Source organism: Epinephelus fuscoguttatus, linkage group LG17, assembly GCF_011397635.1.
Source record: "Epinephelus fuscoguttatus linkage group LG17, E.fuscoguttatus.final_Chr_v1".
In the NCBI taxonomy this organism is placed as follows: Eukaryota; Metazoa; Chordata; class Actinopteri; order Perciformes; family Serranidae; genus Epinephelus; species Epinephelus fuscoguttatus.
In genome coordinates this window covers 26014445-26030641 of record NC_064768.1, presented here as the reverse complement: position 1 = coordinate 26030641, position 16197 = coordinate 26014445, and the positions used below count along the sequence as shown (strand labels likewise).

Here is a 16197-nt window from a genome sequence, read left to right as displayed (position 1 = left end):
TAAAATGCACCGGAAGCAGGTGTGCAATTTAGAAGCTCATGTGAGAGTCATAGTAGTCATAGCATGATAATGAACAGGAGGACTGGACAGTAAGGATAAAGTTAAACCTAAATACTCAAAGGCAGGACACACAAAGGATCACCCCCAGTAACATATACAGGTGCATCTAAAAAGAATTAGAGTATAGTGAATTTAACTCAAAAAGTGACAGTTTCATATATTCTGGATTCATTAAACATAAAGTGAAATATTTCAGCCTTTTTTGTTTTAATTTTGATCATTACAACTCACAGCTCATGAAAATCAAAAATCCAGAATCTCAAAATATTAGAATTATTAGAATATCACATAAGACCAATCACAAAAAGAATTCATAATACAGAAATGTCGACCCTTCTGAAAACTATGTTAATTTATGCACTCAGTACTTGGTGGGGGCTCCTTTTGCTCGACTTCCTGTATCAATGCACTGTGGCATGGGGGGGATCAGCCTGTGGCACTGCTGAGGTGTTATGGACGCTCAGGTTGCTTTGATAGCAGCCTTCAGGTCACCTGTATCGTTGGGTCTGGTGTCTCTCTTGACAATATCCCATAGATTCCCAATGGGGTTCTGGCCAATCAAGCACAGCAAACCAGTTACAAGTAGTTTTGGTGCTATGGGCAGGTGCCAAGTCTTGCTGGAAAAGGAAATCAGTATCCCCATGAAGCTTGTCAGCAGACGGAAGCATGGTAGACGGACCAACACCAGCAGATGACATGGCACCGCAAATCATCACTGACTGTGGAAACTTCACACTGGACATGCATTCTGTCTCTTCACTCTTCTTCTAGACTCTAGGACCTTGATTTATAAATTCAGTCGTTCATTTTCCACAACCGCTTATTTTCTTGAGGGTCACAGGGGCTTTGAGAAGGGGGCTACACCTTGGACAGGTCACCAGACTATCACAGGGCTGACACATAGAGACAGACAACTATTCACACTCACATTCACACCTACGGGCAATTTAGAGTCACCAATTAACTTGCATGTCTTTGGACTGTGGGAAGAAGCTGGAGTACCTGGAGAAAACTCATGCTGACATGGGGAGAACATGCAAACTCTGCACAGAAGGGCTCCGTCCTGGGATTGAACCAGGAACCCTCTTGCTGTGAGGAGACAGTGCTAACCATATATGCTGCCCATAAACATGTCATTAGTAATACTGTACACTTAAAAGAGAGTGTATAAAAACACTCATGTGTTCAAACTCGCTAATACTAGTTCAAAAACACGACAACAACACTGAGAGGAAGGTATGATGTAAGAAAAACCATAATAAATCACCCTCAATGATACATGTCCAAAAAACGTGACAGACGAGCAATAAAAACAAGTAATTATACACTCAGTTTTATGCACGTTATGACTGTGTTGTCCATTCACACGTTGTTTTTTGTCCTCGTCACATATCTAATATTTTTCACTTTCTGCCACTTTATTTGCAGGTTTGTCACAATAAATAACAGTTCTTACTTTATTTCACTATTGTTTACTTTTTACTTATTTGGCACTGAACCGTTTTCTTGTTACTGAATATGTTAATTATTTAAATTATACATTTATGTCATTTTCATTTGCAGTTCCTGTCAATGTTGCTGTCAGTGTCACATGACCCTCACACGAGCTTTTAAATTCCACACCTGTTTCCAATGCATTTTAAACCCTGGTGAAGACTCTCTAGTTGAACCATGTTGGTTATACATGTGCTACATTTAAACTTTTACAGTGAGGATTATTCTGCAAGATTTGTGTAGGGATTTCCAACTGATGTTTTGATATAGTTTAGCAGTTATTAAACACAGACTCTTGAATCATTTTTTGGATTCTTCGTTCACTGTGGAGGCTTGAAAAAAACAACAAAGTTTTCTTCATAAATTCAGTGTATCACAGGGTGAGTAACTGATATACAAAGGGTCATTTGGGTGATGAAGTATTCCTTTAATATTGAAATGTGTTATGTTTGTTGTGATTTTTATTTCCCCCCACTGGCAGAAAAAGATCCTAAAAACTAAATATAGCAAATTCTACTTTAATTATTACTGAGTGAATCCAAGTTAAATATTAATACACTATAACATTTACATATGAAATAATAGCTACATCTTTACACTCATTAACAGTAGCACAGTTTATAAATGCCACAGTGCTATTTTTGTCATAGTTGATAAGCTTTCTATGAAATTATTTTGACAACCAAATCATTGCCATACCAATACCATTCAATCTAACCCACAGGGTCACAGTGAGCTCACTCTTTTGCACTGCACACGACATGAATTCCTTTTGGATATCATAGGGTTAGTTTTGTGATATCGGGCTGTCTTTCTGTAAAATGCATAACATTATTTTGACAAATCACATCCTCACATCAGCTCACTAGAGTGTGTTTTCTGTGTAATCTTTCAAACTAATCCAGCAAAAATGTAATTCAGTGCCCCCTAATCCAGATATTAATGTAATGTAATCAAAACTGGGAATGAATGCATTCATTTTATTAAACCTTTAGTCACACTCAGCAAGACAAATGTGCATCCACAGATGACAACAGGAGTCATATTTAATGTAGAAAGTGTATTTTTATTATTTCAAACTTCACCTTACACCCAATAAGGTCTTTACCTCATATCTGTCTCCTTTCTTCCCTCTTTATGTCTTCACTTGTATCTACAAAAACTACCGATCATGACACATTTTCACCTCAGGTCTCCTTTATCGCCATGCTCCGGTGTAAATCAGCGGTTGTGCTGCGGAGGGGAATGTAGTCATTGAGAAGGATGATAAGGAGAATTAGCTGCGGATGGGTTAAAGGAGGGCAGCATGACGATATCCAAAAAGAGAGAACAAGAGAAACAGGTATGAAGAAAAACTTTGATGTGTACCCTTTTTCCCCCAAACCCTTCCCACCCCCTACTGCAACCCCCCTTTTCTAAATGGAACCAACAAAACAATCATTGGCTGGTTATTTACATGCACAGTATCCCCACTGACCCCCCACCCCTCCCCCATAGACACACTAATGCCTGATCCCAAAGCCATCTGCATCCCTAATAAACAGCATTACATGTACAGAAGGCTGAACTTATTCTCCTGAAAACGCAATATCCTGTCGATGGACATTTTACTGAAACCTTCAAAGGATAAGTTTGCCGATATTCTATATATATATTATAAGACCAAAACCAACAATGAATCACTCCTAACATGTTTTTTTCCTCTGCGAAATCCAATGTTGCCCAGACTGTTAAAAAAACATCAGTGTTCCTTTATTCTGATAAAGCTGGCCACTGTAGTTATTTTGAGATGAGTCCATGTACACCGTCCCACTGCTGTAAATACTCGCTACTGCAGCTGTTTACTGCTGTTCAGTGACATTTGCTATAATCTACAGTGCCCAGCTGTTTTTAGCCTTTTTTAAATATGGCATACTTTATGTCTGTGACTCTTAATGTTTGTTTGTGTTTGTTTTTTTAAGATTTATGCCTCCAGGAATGAATGGGCTGTGGCCAGAGACACAAGCAAGCTGGGGAAGCTGTTAAGTAATACAAGACAGATGAACCCATTGTTGGTTTTGGTCAACAGTACAATGTAAAAAATATTGCCAGCCTGATCCCTTAAAGGAATACTTCACCCACAAAATGATCATTTATATATCAGTTACACCATGGAAAGATCGCACTACAGGGTCGCTTTGAAGTCCCTTCTTAATGCCGCCTTTGTATTTTTACACAGAATCAAATAACGACAACATCATGATGCTCCAGTGTGATTTTAAACAGCACGCCAGCATAGCAAGACAGGTATAATGGGCATGACTTCTAGCACATCAGTGTCAGTCTTTAGTGACGTATAACATGTGTCGCTAGTGCTTAATAAACAATAACAGTGGCATAGTGGCAATAACTATCAGTTACTGTCCCTGTTATATGGCAGCTGAGCTCATCCTCTGCTTGGAGGGTAAGGAACTCCTGGACCTCACTGTTTTCCCGATTTGCAGAGACTTTCTGCCGCTGTTCTTTTTTGAGGTAGCTGCTAACTGCAGCTAGCTGCTTTTTAAATCTCCTGCACACGCATTACACGTCATCAAAACCTTACACTTGTTCAAGCTATGGTCCCATCCTGCTGGCTGTCCCTTTTATACAGATGTCATTTCAGCACTGTTACTACCTCCGCTGCCGACTCTGTACCCCCATATCACCATTGTACCTTTTATACAGAAGAGCGAGGTGGTGTAACAACTTGAAATATCCACCTTAAAGAGGCAGTGTACAATGGGCTTCTCTTTTTCTGGCATGCCTCCACGATGAACGAAGAATCAAAAAATTGCGCAAATTTTTGATGAACTTGATCAAATGGGAGCTGAATGAGTAGCACACAATGGCAAGCGTGTGCGTTTTAACTCTGCTCGTGCATTTCATTGAGACTGATTTGCCCAGGCGTGCTACTTGTCAGTGTGTGAGACTGTTTATGCGTAAGATTTTTATTGAAAATGCTTGTGTTTAGGAAGTACTGAGCATATGACTAGATAAATGAGACGTGGAATATACTGCATGAGTTGTGTGAAAGTTTGTAAAAGGATGTGTTGATATAGTTTTGCTGTAGATAAACGCAGCCCCCTTTTATTCCACTTCATCAAGAATTTCCTCAGTTTTTTGGATTCTTCGTTTACCCTGGACACATGAAAGAAATTCAACCTAACACTGGGTGAGTAATTGGTATACGAATGATCATTCTGTGGGTGAAGCACTGGTTAAAGCAGTCCATCCTTTCTGCTCCACCAGCTCTGTGTTACTGCCTCAGCAGGTCAGCTCTGTACTGTAAAAACCTTGAAAGTCCCCAGTGGTTTTAACGGCATGGGAGGAAGGAAAGATGGCTTTGGGAGTGGGAATCATAAGACTGCTCTAGTTCGACATCACCACATTCTAAAACGACAACAGGTACGAGCCGTGCCTCTTTTTATTATGTGACCCCACCCACATCCCCGATCCCCTCCCCCCCCACACACAAGCACCCAAAAAAAAAAAGAAAAATCACAGGGACACCGAGTGGTAAGAGTCCAGGGTGCAACCACAAAGCACCAGCTAGTCCTGTGGAGTTACACAATCACACACACACATACACACACTTGTAGGAGTGTTGAGAGCTGGCAGTTTAGTGAAGTGTATCTCCGGTGATTTGACAGAGGTGTCCCCAGCTCTTGTTCTCCGCAGCTCTTCTCCCCTGCCTCCTCTTCCTCATCCTCCTTCATCTCATCACACCACCTGGCATGCTGGCTCTTCCCTGAGCTCTGTACATTCTATTCAGGGCTGTATTTCTCTCTCTCAGACACAAGCACACATGCACACACGCACAGACGTCTCTCCCTCTGGGTGGGGTAAGTCCATTCCTCTGGTAAACTGTGACACACAGAGTGAGTGTAGTCTAGGCAACCACTGCTTTCCATCCACAGTGACACCGTCAGGGTTTGGCCTGAAGGGGGCGCTACCAACAGTTAACCAGCCCTGGGATGCAGACAGGAGGAGATCAGGGGAATTCACACTGTCAGAAATTGATGTCATGCTGAACTGTACTTTGATAAGATTGCATGAAAGGGACACTCCAATGATTTTACACTTTCAGTTTGATTTACTCGTCATGAAGAAAATAGTTGCATAATGTCTTATGTGAATGTAGAGGGAGCTTTCCAATGTTTGAAAAAACAAAAACATGAAAATGTCATTAGTGGTAATTCTGCTTGGGCTCCAGAATTTCCAGCTAGAATCCTGCATTACATCCACCAGTGTGTTGACAAAAAATAATTATCGTTTGAGTCACTGTAATGAAATACTTTCTCAAAATAACAAGTTAGTATCTAAAAATAATGAGGAATAATACTGAGTCAGTGTTTTTGAGAAAGCTTCTCATTATTTCTGCACACTGAAGCCCTGTTCACACGGCTCTTGCATTGCATGGGGACCTCATGGAAGGTAAGGTAAGGTAATGTAAAGTAAACTGAGGTAAGGTAAGGTAAACTTTCTTTCCTTTCTTTGCAGCTTTGTGCTGCATTTAGGGAGGCAAAACCTCCACCCTGATGTTGAGAGTCTGAGGCAATACACCCCTCTATTCATACAGATGCTGTAGGTTATTAAAAGTAACACCAGTGATCCTGAAGCACAACTTGACCTCTTTTGCCGACATATTCTTGTTTTTAAAGATAAGATTACCAAACCAACAGACAATGTTAAAAGAAAGAACAGACTTGATAAAAAGCAGAATAGAATAGATGTGATTTGTCAGCGATCTTAATCCCATGCAAAATGCCATGTCCATAATTTGTCAAGTAAAACAATCTCTGCAAATTAGTCCCGTGTGACTCAGCATCTCTGTAATGTGGGGTCATCTTTTTGGTTGTTTGTTTTCTCCATGATTAGTTTCTGCCTCTTTCCCAGTTGAGAATTCTGAATTATTTTGATTGTTTTTTGGGTAAAGGAGCTTCATCTCTCTACAAAGGATGGAGACTCACTCGCACAAAGCGCAAGCTCAAATCCATCAGAATACTAAAATCTTGAAAGATGACAAAATGGATGACATGTGACAAGGAAAAAAATACTAGTTTGATTTGTTTAACCCAGATTTAAAAGAAAAATGGAAGTTAGCACTGTACATCACCACAAGTGATGCTGCGTAGTATTTCTGTGTTGTGTGTTTTGTATAACGTGCACATGCTCTGCCCGAAATACAGATGTTGGGGTTTTTTTCTGAACCATATGAGGTCCCCAGGTAATACTACTCCCAAGTGACCAGGGCATAAGTCAGTATTTTGAGATGAGCAAATCATTATTTTAAGATATCAAGTCATTATTTCGGGAATATTCTCATTATTTTGAGATACTGCTCTCATATAGTAATGTACAGGATTTTCTTTTTATCACACTGTTGGAAATGGGCATCCATATATCTGGAGGTGTGGGGTTTTAAAGCTGTGGACATTTAGGAAGCTAAATAAAGATGCTGTTGAGTTGCATAGTGAGACATAGTGACCCACACTAGAGACTAAAAGTCACAATATTTTGGCCCCTGCTAAATTGAGTTTGATCTGAGAGAGTCTCAAACTTTTCAAAAGCACTACATTAAATCTCTGGAATATCCCTTTAAAAGGCAAACGTTCAACATAAGATCAAAAACACGAGAACAAAGTAGAAGAAAATTAGAGAACGTTATATTTGTAACTCACGTGTAAAGAGGCTGCAGCTGCAGATGGGAGGACTTCTGAGGAGGCTGGTAGCCGTACGAGTCAAAGCCACCAATGAAATCAACTTCAAAAGGACAGGAGAGAGAAGAGATGACATCATTCCACTTTCCCTTAAATCTGTATGGTTTTAACCAAGTGTTGTATTTCTGGATCAGATTCTGTTTTGACATGAAAATCTATTAAGGCATCAGATGGTGCTCTTTTCAGTATACCTATACATCACTGCTTCTATGTCACTGATACATCGTTCTAATCTTTCGCAATCGATTCAGAGGAACAAACTTCTGTGGTGCCAGCTGAAAAACAAAATCGCCCGATTGTCTGCATGAGTGGAATATAGACCACAGACCAGAGATCTGTTTCCTCCAGAACCAAATGTTTTAAAAAATCCAGGATCTGTCAGTATATGTTATTAATGCATCAAAAAACATACTGCATGTCATTGTTATTTCATGATCACCACTATATTATAACATGAATTACAATATAGCATGCTGTTCAGACGTCAGAGACGGAAGTCAATCTTATGATGTCATATCCTAACCACAGGACTTAATTTCCCCTGAGCGAGAGCAAAACACTCACGACAACCACGTGAGGAGAGGAAACATTCACACAGATGGCACACCCTTCCCACAGACAAGCACCAGGCAGCAGACAGATGGACAGTCTTGACAGTGGGAATTTTCCGGCAGACGTCTCTAAATTACCCCCCCCACAGATGGAGTTCTCAGATCACACAGAGGGAATCCTCTGCGGTGATATTGCTCGGCGTGACTCAGGCAGGAGAAAACAATGAGCGAGCAGAGCTCACATCCAAAGCTGTGGATCGCTAACACAAAAGTATGGAAGCCCATTTCTGCCAGTGTGATGAAAAAAAAGATCCTGTAGGTCATTACAATGAGAAACTTTCTCAAAATGATGACTTACTTATCTCAAAGTTATCTCAAGTTAGTGACTCCAATTAATGAGCTTTCTCAACATAATGAGTAACTTACTGAAAATAATGACTTGGTATCTCAACATAATGAGAAATTTTCTTGAAATAATGACTTACTTATTACAAAATGATGAGTTTGTGTCTCAAAATAATGAGCTTTCTTGAAATAATGAGAAACTTTCTGAAAATTATGAGTTAGTATCTCTAAACAATGAGAAACTTACTCAAACTAATGACTTGGTATCTCAAAATAATGAAAAACTTACTCAAAATAATGACTTACTTATCTCAAAACAGTGAGTTAGTAACTCAAATTAATGACCTTTCTCGACATAATGACTTTAAAATAACGAGCTTTCTAAAAATAATGAGTTAGTATCTCAAAAATAATGAGAAACTTACTCAAAACAATGAGAAATTTTCACAAAATAATGACTTACTTATCTCAAAACAATGAGTTAGTAACTCAAATTAATGATCCTTCTCAACATAATGAGTTAGTATCTCAAAACAATGAGAAAATTCCTGAAAATAATGACTTGGTATCTTAGAATAATGAGAAAAATTCTTGAAATAATGACTTAGTATCTCAGCATAAATAAAAACTCTGAAAATAATGACTTGGTGTCACAAAATAACAAGAAACTTACTCAAAACAATGACTTAGTAACTCACATTAATGAGCTTTCTCAACATAATGACTTGGTATCTCAAAACAATAAAAAAATAACGTTCTTGAAATAATGACTTACTTATTATTAAATGCTGAGTTAATGAGTTTTCTTACAATAATGAGAGACTTTCTCAAAATAGTGCGTTAAAATCTCAAAAAAAGAGAAACTATCAAAATGAGTTGATATCTTATAGTAATGAGAAACTTTCTTGAGATACTTATCTCAAATTGAGTTAGTATCTAAAAATAATGAGAGTTTATATCTAAAAATAACAAGAAACCTTTTTCAAAATAACGACTTAGTATCGTTTCTCATTATTGTAAAATGTTATCCCATTATTTTGAGATACTTGTTTTTTTGAGATGTGCAAGTGATTCTTTTGAGATATTAACTCATAATTTTGGGATACAAAGTCATTATTTTTAGACACTGACTCATTATTTCAAGACAGTTTCTCATTATAATGACTTGCAGGATCTATTTTTATTTATTTCATCACACTGGCGGAAATGGGCTTCCATACAGGAGTCCTCTCGACAGTATGACACAAGTGAACCTGATCGGCTGAGCAACGCGCTGGAAGAGGATCAACAAGCTTTTAGGAGAAGACAAAAGCACTCACAGCTGTCCTCGTCATCCTGGAAGACTTTGCTCACGTAGCAGGCGTACACAAAGCCAAAGAGCTGTTAGAGAGAAGAAATTAGGTGACTGTTATTGTGCAGGCTGAGTCACTGCTGACTTAAGAGCGTCTGTGTTTTGTTTCACAGAAAATGCTTCAGCAGAAGGTCGGGGGTCAGCAAACTAAAAAACAAACGAATGCTTTTTAACAACGGGGTGTGATGATTTCAGTTTCAGCTGTGTGTCTGTGAACGTAACAGAAGCGCAGTGTGTGTGTGTCAGATACGTACAGCCAGTAGGATCTGAATGGCCGAACTCAACACCTCTATGTACTGGTAGTCAAGGAGACACCCGGAGACAGTGATGACATGGTGGTCGTCAGGGGCCATGCGGGAGTCTAGCACTGGCGTTACCAGGCAACCGGGACCATGCTCCATCCACCACGAGCGATGAAGGGATGTGTTGAATGTCATGAGAAAGTCTCTGTCCTGAACACACACACATGCACACACACACATATAAAAACAGGGCTTCGACCAATGATGATTCTCAGTGTTGATTCATTGGTCGATTCTGTTTTTGATGAAGCCATCAGTCCATAAAATGTCAGAAAAAGGTGACAAATATCCATCACAATTTCCAAGAGCCGGATTTGCAGATATGAAACAGAGAAAAGCAGCAGATCCTCAGATCTGAGAAGCCTGAACCAGAAAATAACGAGGGGGTTGGGACCCGACTTTAGCGTTACTAAAAAACAATCAAAGATGTTTAAAGGTATAAGACATCAGAAAAAACATAATTCTATTGGACAAAATGGACTTATGAAAACAAATTCAAAAAATGGAAAAGGAATACTCACTCTCACACCCTTTATATGTATACCGGGGCTTTTTAAACGTGGGAAAACTTGTGAAAAATAGGCCATAGACTCCTTTCCCACTGACAATAGACAGAGCTTTCCCAGTGCCAGTACATCAGCGTTACTGGCACTGGGAAAGGCTCTGCAATAGACAAAAATGCCTCGGACGTGCTGGAAAACAGGTTAGAAAGCAGCATGGAGGCCAGTGAAAATGTTACGGTGGGTGGTTACCTCCTTTTAAAATCCGTTACTTAAACAGTCTCTGCTTTAAACTCAGTGCAAACTCACTTTAAACAGTATTCGAGCAGTACTTGGACGGAAACAGGTGGAATTTGTTGCATTGCCTCGTCGCATTACGCCAAAAAAGGAGCAAAAGTTAGTGCCTCCATTAGAGCTGGCATGATATAAGATTTTCACTCCACAATAGTCGTGGCCAAAGGCTTAGTGTTTGTTGTTTTTATTATTTCTATTGTTATCATTATTGTCATTATTTTAAGTATTTCTCGATTCCTTTGCTGTATTTATCTGCTTTGTGCTCCTTTCTTAAATACATATGTGGATTAAGGATACTTTCACATTTATTACTTTCCTCCAATATCCTGTCTGTGATTTACACATATATGGGATGTTGACTGGCGATGGTTATTTTTACTCCCTTTGAGGGTACGATGGAATAAGACTGGTGTGGACTTGAAAGGACTCGGAACGCTCAGTTGATGTTGTCTTTGTAGCGAAAGCAGGAGCAGTAGAAAGCCGACTGCTGATAACATATGAACTGTGCTGTATTACCTCTGGTGACCTGTCTGTTCAGGAATTTCTCTGTTTTGTCCCCCCCTTGTTTAGTTGTGTGTTTTATCAAAACAAAACTATAAAAATAAAGTTTAAAAAATAACTAAATAATCAATAAAATTCATCTTCAACTTTGGCTCTTCTTTAGCAAATAAATTACACTCAAAATACGAGTGTAAGGAGGTGGAGGGAGTCTGTGGCCTTAAAAAAAGCGCACAAAAAGAGCAGTTACACTTAACGGATAGCGATAAGGGCAACCAGATGGCGTTGGTGAAGGGAGACAAAGCGAGAAAGTATTCAAGAGGTGCTGGAATTATTTACAAGAAATGATCATACATGTATTATTATCATGATATCAATGTTTAATTTTAAAAATCACAGTTATCGTTAATAGCAGTATATCATGACACCCCTAGCGTCCACCCAGGTGTCGTATATCCATCACTGCTGATTGAAGCAGGTCGTAGCTGATAAATACTCATGACTACTGCAGAGGAATTTGCAGATTGTAACCTTTCCCATTAAATACGAAAGCCAGATGCTGGCAGGTATTAGTGTTTTTTGGGCCATGGTAAAGAGGCTTTTGTTGCAAACAGACAGAAGTTTGGGAACCTGAGTGTTAAACATTTCAACTATTATAAAAATGTAACTCAACTAAGTGATTATCTAAGTAAAAACAGATGAATTGGAGCAAATCTGTTTGAGTTAAGAGCATCATACACAACCTGAGGACACACAGAACTTACGTGAGACAGGTTGCCAACCTCCAGGTAGAAACAGATAATGAAGGAGTTCCATCCCACCCAGAGGACCAGCCATACTGCATACTGCCAAACACACACACACACACACACACACACACACACACACACAGATCAGCTTCTGTATGACAGTGACTGAACACTCATCTGTGTAAAGTCAGCAGCAGCTGTGCATCGTATACTCACAAAGATAAGGTATCTGAAGCGAAACTGCACAGTGCCAAACATGCCCAGGATGACGGCCATGATGTGCAGGAAGTTGGCCAGGATGGGAGCCCATTGGTACCCCAGGAAATCAAACACCTGCCTCTGAAGGGCTGCCACCTAGGGGACAGGGAAAGGGGTCATACACTGTACACATATTGGAGGAAAAGACACAAACACACACACATAACCGAGCACATATGCAAATAGAACACACATGTGATCAAGGTCTCACACACACACACACACACACACACAGGCTGAGGATACACACAGACAGTGACAGGGACACACATACACAGGTCTGCCGCAGTTGTTTCCATGGTAACTGCCTGGAGCACCAGCCAGTCCAGTGACTGTAAAAGAGAAGCACCCCCCAAAAGCTCCCCCAAACTAATGAGAATCTATGGGCCGAATCCCCCGGCCACACAACAACTCATCAGCCCCGCACACAATAGCCTGGATAACTGGCCCTCACGCCGCCTGCATCACTCTCACTACAGGAATAGCTGATACTGTCTCACATTACACACTTATTACATTTTAGAGGGACAGTCTCGAGCTATTCGCAGGCTCAAGAAATGGCTAACTTTAACTCCAGAATGGAGACCAGATGGTGAACAGGGCCTCCTTGTCCCTGTTGTGCTCAACATTCACATGGTTTTGTCAGAATGGGGCTATCACCCCTCTCTCTCCTCAGACATGCAGGCCACCCTGACACCAAAGCACCCCCCCTCTGCTTCAAAGACACACACACACACACACACACACACACACACCCTCGCCTGTAATGTGGCATGGCACCCCAGCAGCTGCAGCTCAGAGCTTTTTTAGTGTGACTGTACAGAGAGGCTGGGCAAAAATTGATTACAATGTGCGTGTGTGTCTGTAGCACGCTGTTCTAATTATATCATCATGGTGAGTGAGAAGAGAGGCAGCTTTGACACACACACACACACACACACACACACACACAAACACACACAAACACTCACCAACTGCAGCGAACATATCACTAGCAGCGTGCATCTTCCGTCGCACTTCCCCATCTTGGAGGGCTCAGGACGCGGCTTGGAGCCGCGGAGGCTCCGGGGGAATGACGGGTCCCCGGTCAGATCCAGACTGCCTGGCTGCCTCAGCTCACACCATTCCCGGCTGAACAGACCTGCCCAAGGCCGCCGCCTCCTCCTGTAGCGCTGCTCTGCTCCTTCCTCTCACACCAAGTGACCCATCTTGGCCGCTGGTTTTGTCGGTAAATACCAATCGCGAGGAGGAGCAGGAGGAGGAGGTGGAGGAAGGAGGGGGGGCGTCCACTTCACACCGGCCTGCTGCGGTCCGATCACCACCGACAACCGAATCACCTCGGCCACACCTTCCGGAGAGGGGACACACAAAGACACAAAGAGAGACGGAGAGCTGTCATAATGTGCCCCGGGCTACAGACAGAAATGAGCATCATATGATACCGGATCACACGGAGGTGGAGAGGAGGAGGTGGAGGAGGAGGAGGAGGAGGACCGACCCCGCAGTGTTACTACGGCTAACGTTTGGCTACATGCGATCCGCTTCGGACACAAAGCAGCCCGTTGTGACTCACGGTTTTCTATGAACGGAAGAAACCTCGTGCCCCCTCCACACTCCTCCCGACCCTCTCCTCCTCTAACTGCTCAGCAAAGCAAGTTAACGGGCGGATCTCCTCACCAGTACCGGGCTCCGGGATCCGAGCTCCGTCTCGCAGCGTCTTTTGTCAACAATCGGTGCCGGGGCGGGCGCAGGAGGAGCCGGGGGGGAGGCAGAGAGAGACGAGGGGGTGGGGGCTCTCAGTCACCGCGACCCCCTCGAGGAGGAGCTGCATGGATTCTGCAGACTCGCGTGCGTGCGCGCGGCCGAGCGGCAGCCCCGCGAGGCGTTCGAAAAGGAGCACAAAAGAAACGGTGGAGAAGGAGGCTCACACAGGCGAACATAACAGCCTCCAACTAACATCTGAGGGTGGATAGAGGCGGAGGAGAGCAGCCGGCCCCGCGGTGCTGCTGCTCCTCTGCAGCCTGCGGTGTCTCAGAGCGGAGACACAATTAACAGCCTTGTTTAATTAGAGCCACTCACCACGAGCTGTGGACAAAGTGAGGGTCACAATAGATAAGTTATCTGTGATGTAAAGACAGATAGTGACTCCTTATGAGGCTTATCATAAACACATATGACAATCCATGAAACCATAACATGTCAGGTCTAGTTATAAAATCTCACACTCAACAAACATATATGCATCTCAAATAAATAAAGTCAAAGCATGTTCTCCTTCATATTTTCATAATGGACCCCTCTCTGTAGTGTATGGGTGCATTATGAGACAATGGGGGCATGTGTGCAAAAAGATCCACTGCTGTTGTTTTGTGTCTCTTTGTAGTCACAATGCGCTGTTCTGTAGTTTTGTATTGGAGGTAATTTTGCATTTGAACATTTTAAATGTTGTCTAGTTGTTGTTTTGTTTCTGTTTGAGGTCATTTTGTGTCTGTTTTGATTGTTTTGCCCCTTTTTTTGTAGGTATTTTGTGTCTCCGTGCAGCTCCTTTGCATCTTTCTGTGGTTTTATGTCTCTCTGTGGTCATTTTAAATGTTGCTTAGTTGTTTTTTGTTGCTCTTTGAGGTAATTGTGTGTCTTTATTGATTGTTTTGCCCCTTTTTGTAGGTATTTTGTGTCTCTTTGCAGCTCATTTGCATCTCTTTATGATCATTTTGAGTCTCTGTCTGGTTGGTAAGTGTTACATTGAGATGCTTAGTCCATTTCTGCTGTTGTTTTGTGTCTCTTTGTAGTCATAATGCATCTTTCTGTGGTTCTATATCTGTGGTAATTTTGCATGTGGACACTTGACATGTTGCCTAGTTGTTGATTTGTTTCTCTTTAAGGTTAATTTTGTGTCTTTTTTGATTGTTTTGCCCCTTTTTAATGCACCTTTCTGTGGTTTCATGTCTCTGTGGTCATTTTAAATGTCACCTAGCGGTTGTTTTGTGGTTTTTTTTATAGTTGTTTTGTTTCTCTTTGAGATAATTTTGTGTCCTTTTTGATCGTTTTGCCCCTTTGTGTAGGTATTTTGTCTCTTTGCAGCTCATTTGCATCTCTTTATGGTCATTTTGAGTCTGTTTCTGATCAGTACGTGTTAATTTGAGTGACATTTTGCAGGTGAAGCCAGAGGGCCTCTGACACTTTGGGCCCATCCAGTGATCCATTCATGACTATAACTGCACTATAACTGTATTCTCGTCTGTTTAGTCCACCTGTATTTATCTATTTATAAAATTTCTCTCTTAATGTATCATATTGTCATGTTGATCTGTTCTGCACACAGAGGGATCCGTCCTCAGTTGCTCCTCTGTAAGTTTCTACCATGTTTTTCCCTGTAAAGTTTTTTTGGGGGAGTTTTTCCATATCCACTGTGAGGGTCCAAGGACAGAGGGATGTCATATGCTGTAAAGCCCTCTGAGGCAAATTGTGTTTTTGATGTTGGGCTTTATAAATAAAAATTTGAGTTTTAACTCATTTTTTTCCCTTTGCGTTTCCTTTTTGTTCTGATGCATTTCTTCACCCGATGTACAGCAGTTTGAATTGGCTCAAAAATATTTCACTCTCATAGATGAAGTGACCCATAATCAAAGCCCCACTTAGCTAAGTGAACCCATGTTCTTTGTGTAATTAGACTAGAGTAAAAAAAAAAACATGAATAGCTGCAGTCACATGCCAGTAACTCTATATAGTTCTAATTAAACGGCCTAATTAATTATTACTAGATAGACTCATCCAGAGCGGGAAGAAAACTCCTGCTCCACAAGAGGCAATACTAAGATGGAGAAAAAAGACACACCAATAACCAATAACTGAACAATAAGACAATGCAGGATATTAAAAGTGTGTAAACTACATTTTCTATTTCGAATAATAAAAAGTTAATGTAAAAAGCTGCAACAAATACGAAGGAGAATGAGATAAAGTCCAGGATATTATAAAGGGCTGGTTGTGTTGGGAAGTGTGAGACAGTCTGTGGTTCATTTCAATAAAGTGCAAATACATCAAATGAAAGTTCAAA

At 41.1% G+C, this 16197-nt stretch overlaps 1 protein-coding gene across 1 annotated transcript; it reads right to left on the bottom strand.

Moving 5' to 3' along the window:
• Window positions 1-2613: 2613 nt before the first annotated feature.
• Window positions 2614-15543, bottom strand: nkain1 (sodium/potassium transporting ATPase interacting 1). The gene is made up of 8 exons (XM_049601819.1): window positions 13818-15543; window positions 13112-13488; window positions 12099-12236; window positions 11898-11978; window positions 9794-9991; window positions 9508-9568; window positions 7254-7335; window positions 2614-5541 (listed from the first exon to the last, which is right to left on the bottom strand). The coding sequence occupies exons 2-8, from the start codon at window positions 13163-13165 to the stop codon at window positions 5532-5534; spliced, it is 624 nt and encodes a 207-aa protein (XP_049457776.1). The 5' UTR covers window positions 13166-13488; window positions 13818-15543; the 3' UTR covers window positions 2614-5531.
• Window positions 15544-16197: the final 654 nt, after the last annotated feature.

Coding starts and splice junctions, on each gene's coding strand:
- nkain1 (XM_049601819.1), bottom strand. CDS start 13,165: ATGGGGAAGTGCGACGGAAGATGCACGCTGCTAGTGATATGTTCGCTG. Junction 11,979..12,098: donor GCTTCAGATACCTTATCTTT/GTGAGTATACGA, acceptor TGTGTTTGGCAG/TATGCAGTATGGCTGGTCCT. Junction 9,992..11,897: donor AGGTTGGCAACCTGTCTCAC/GTAAGTTCTGTG, acceptor GTGTGTGTTCAG/GACAGAGACTTTCTCATGAC.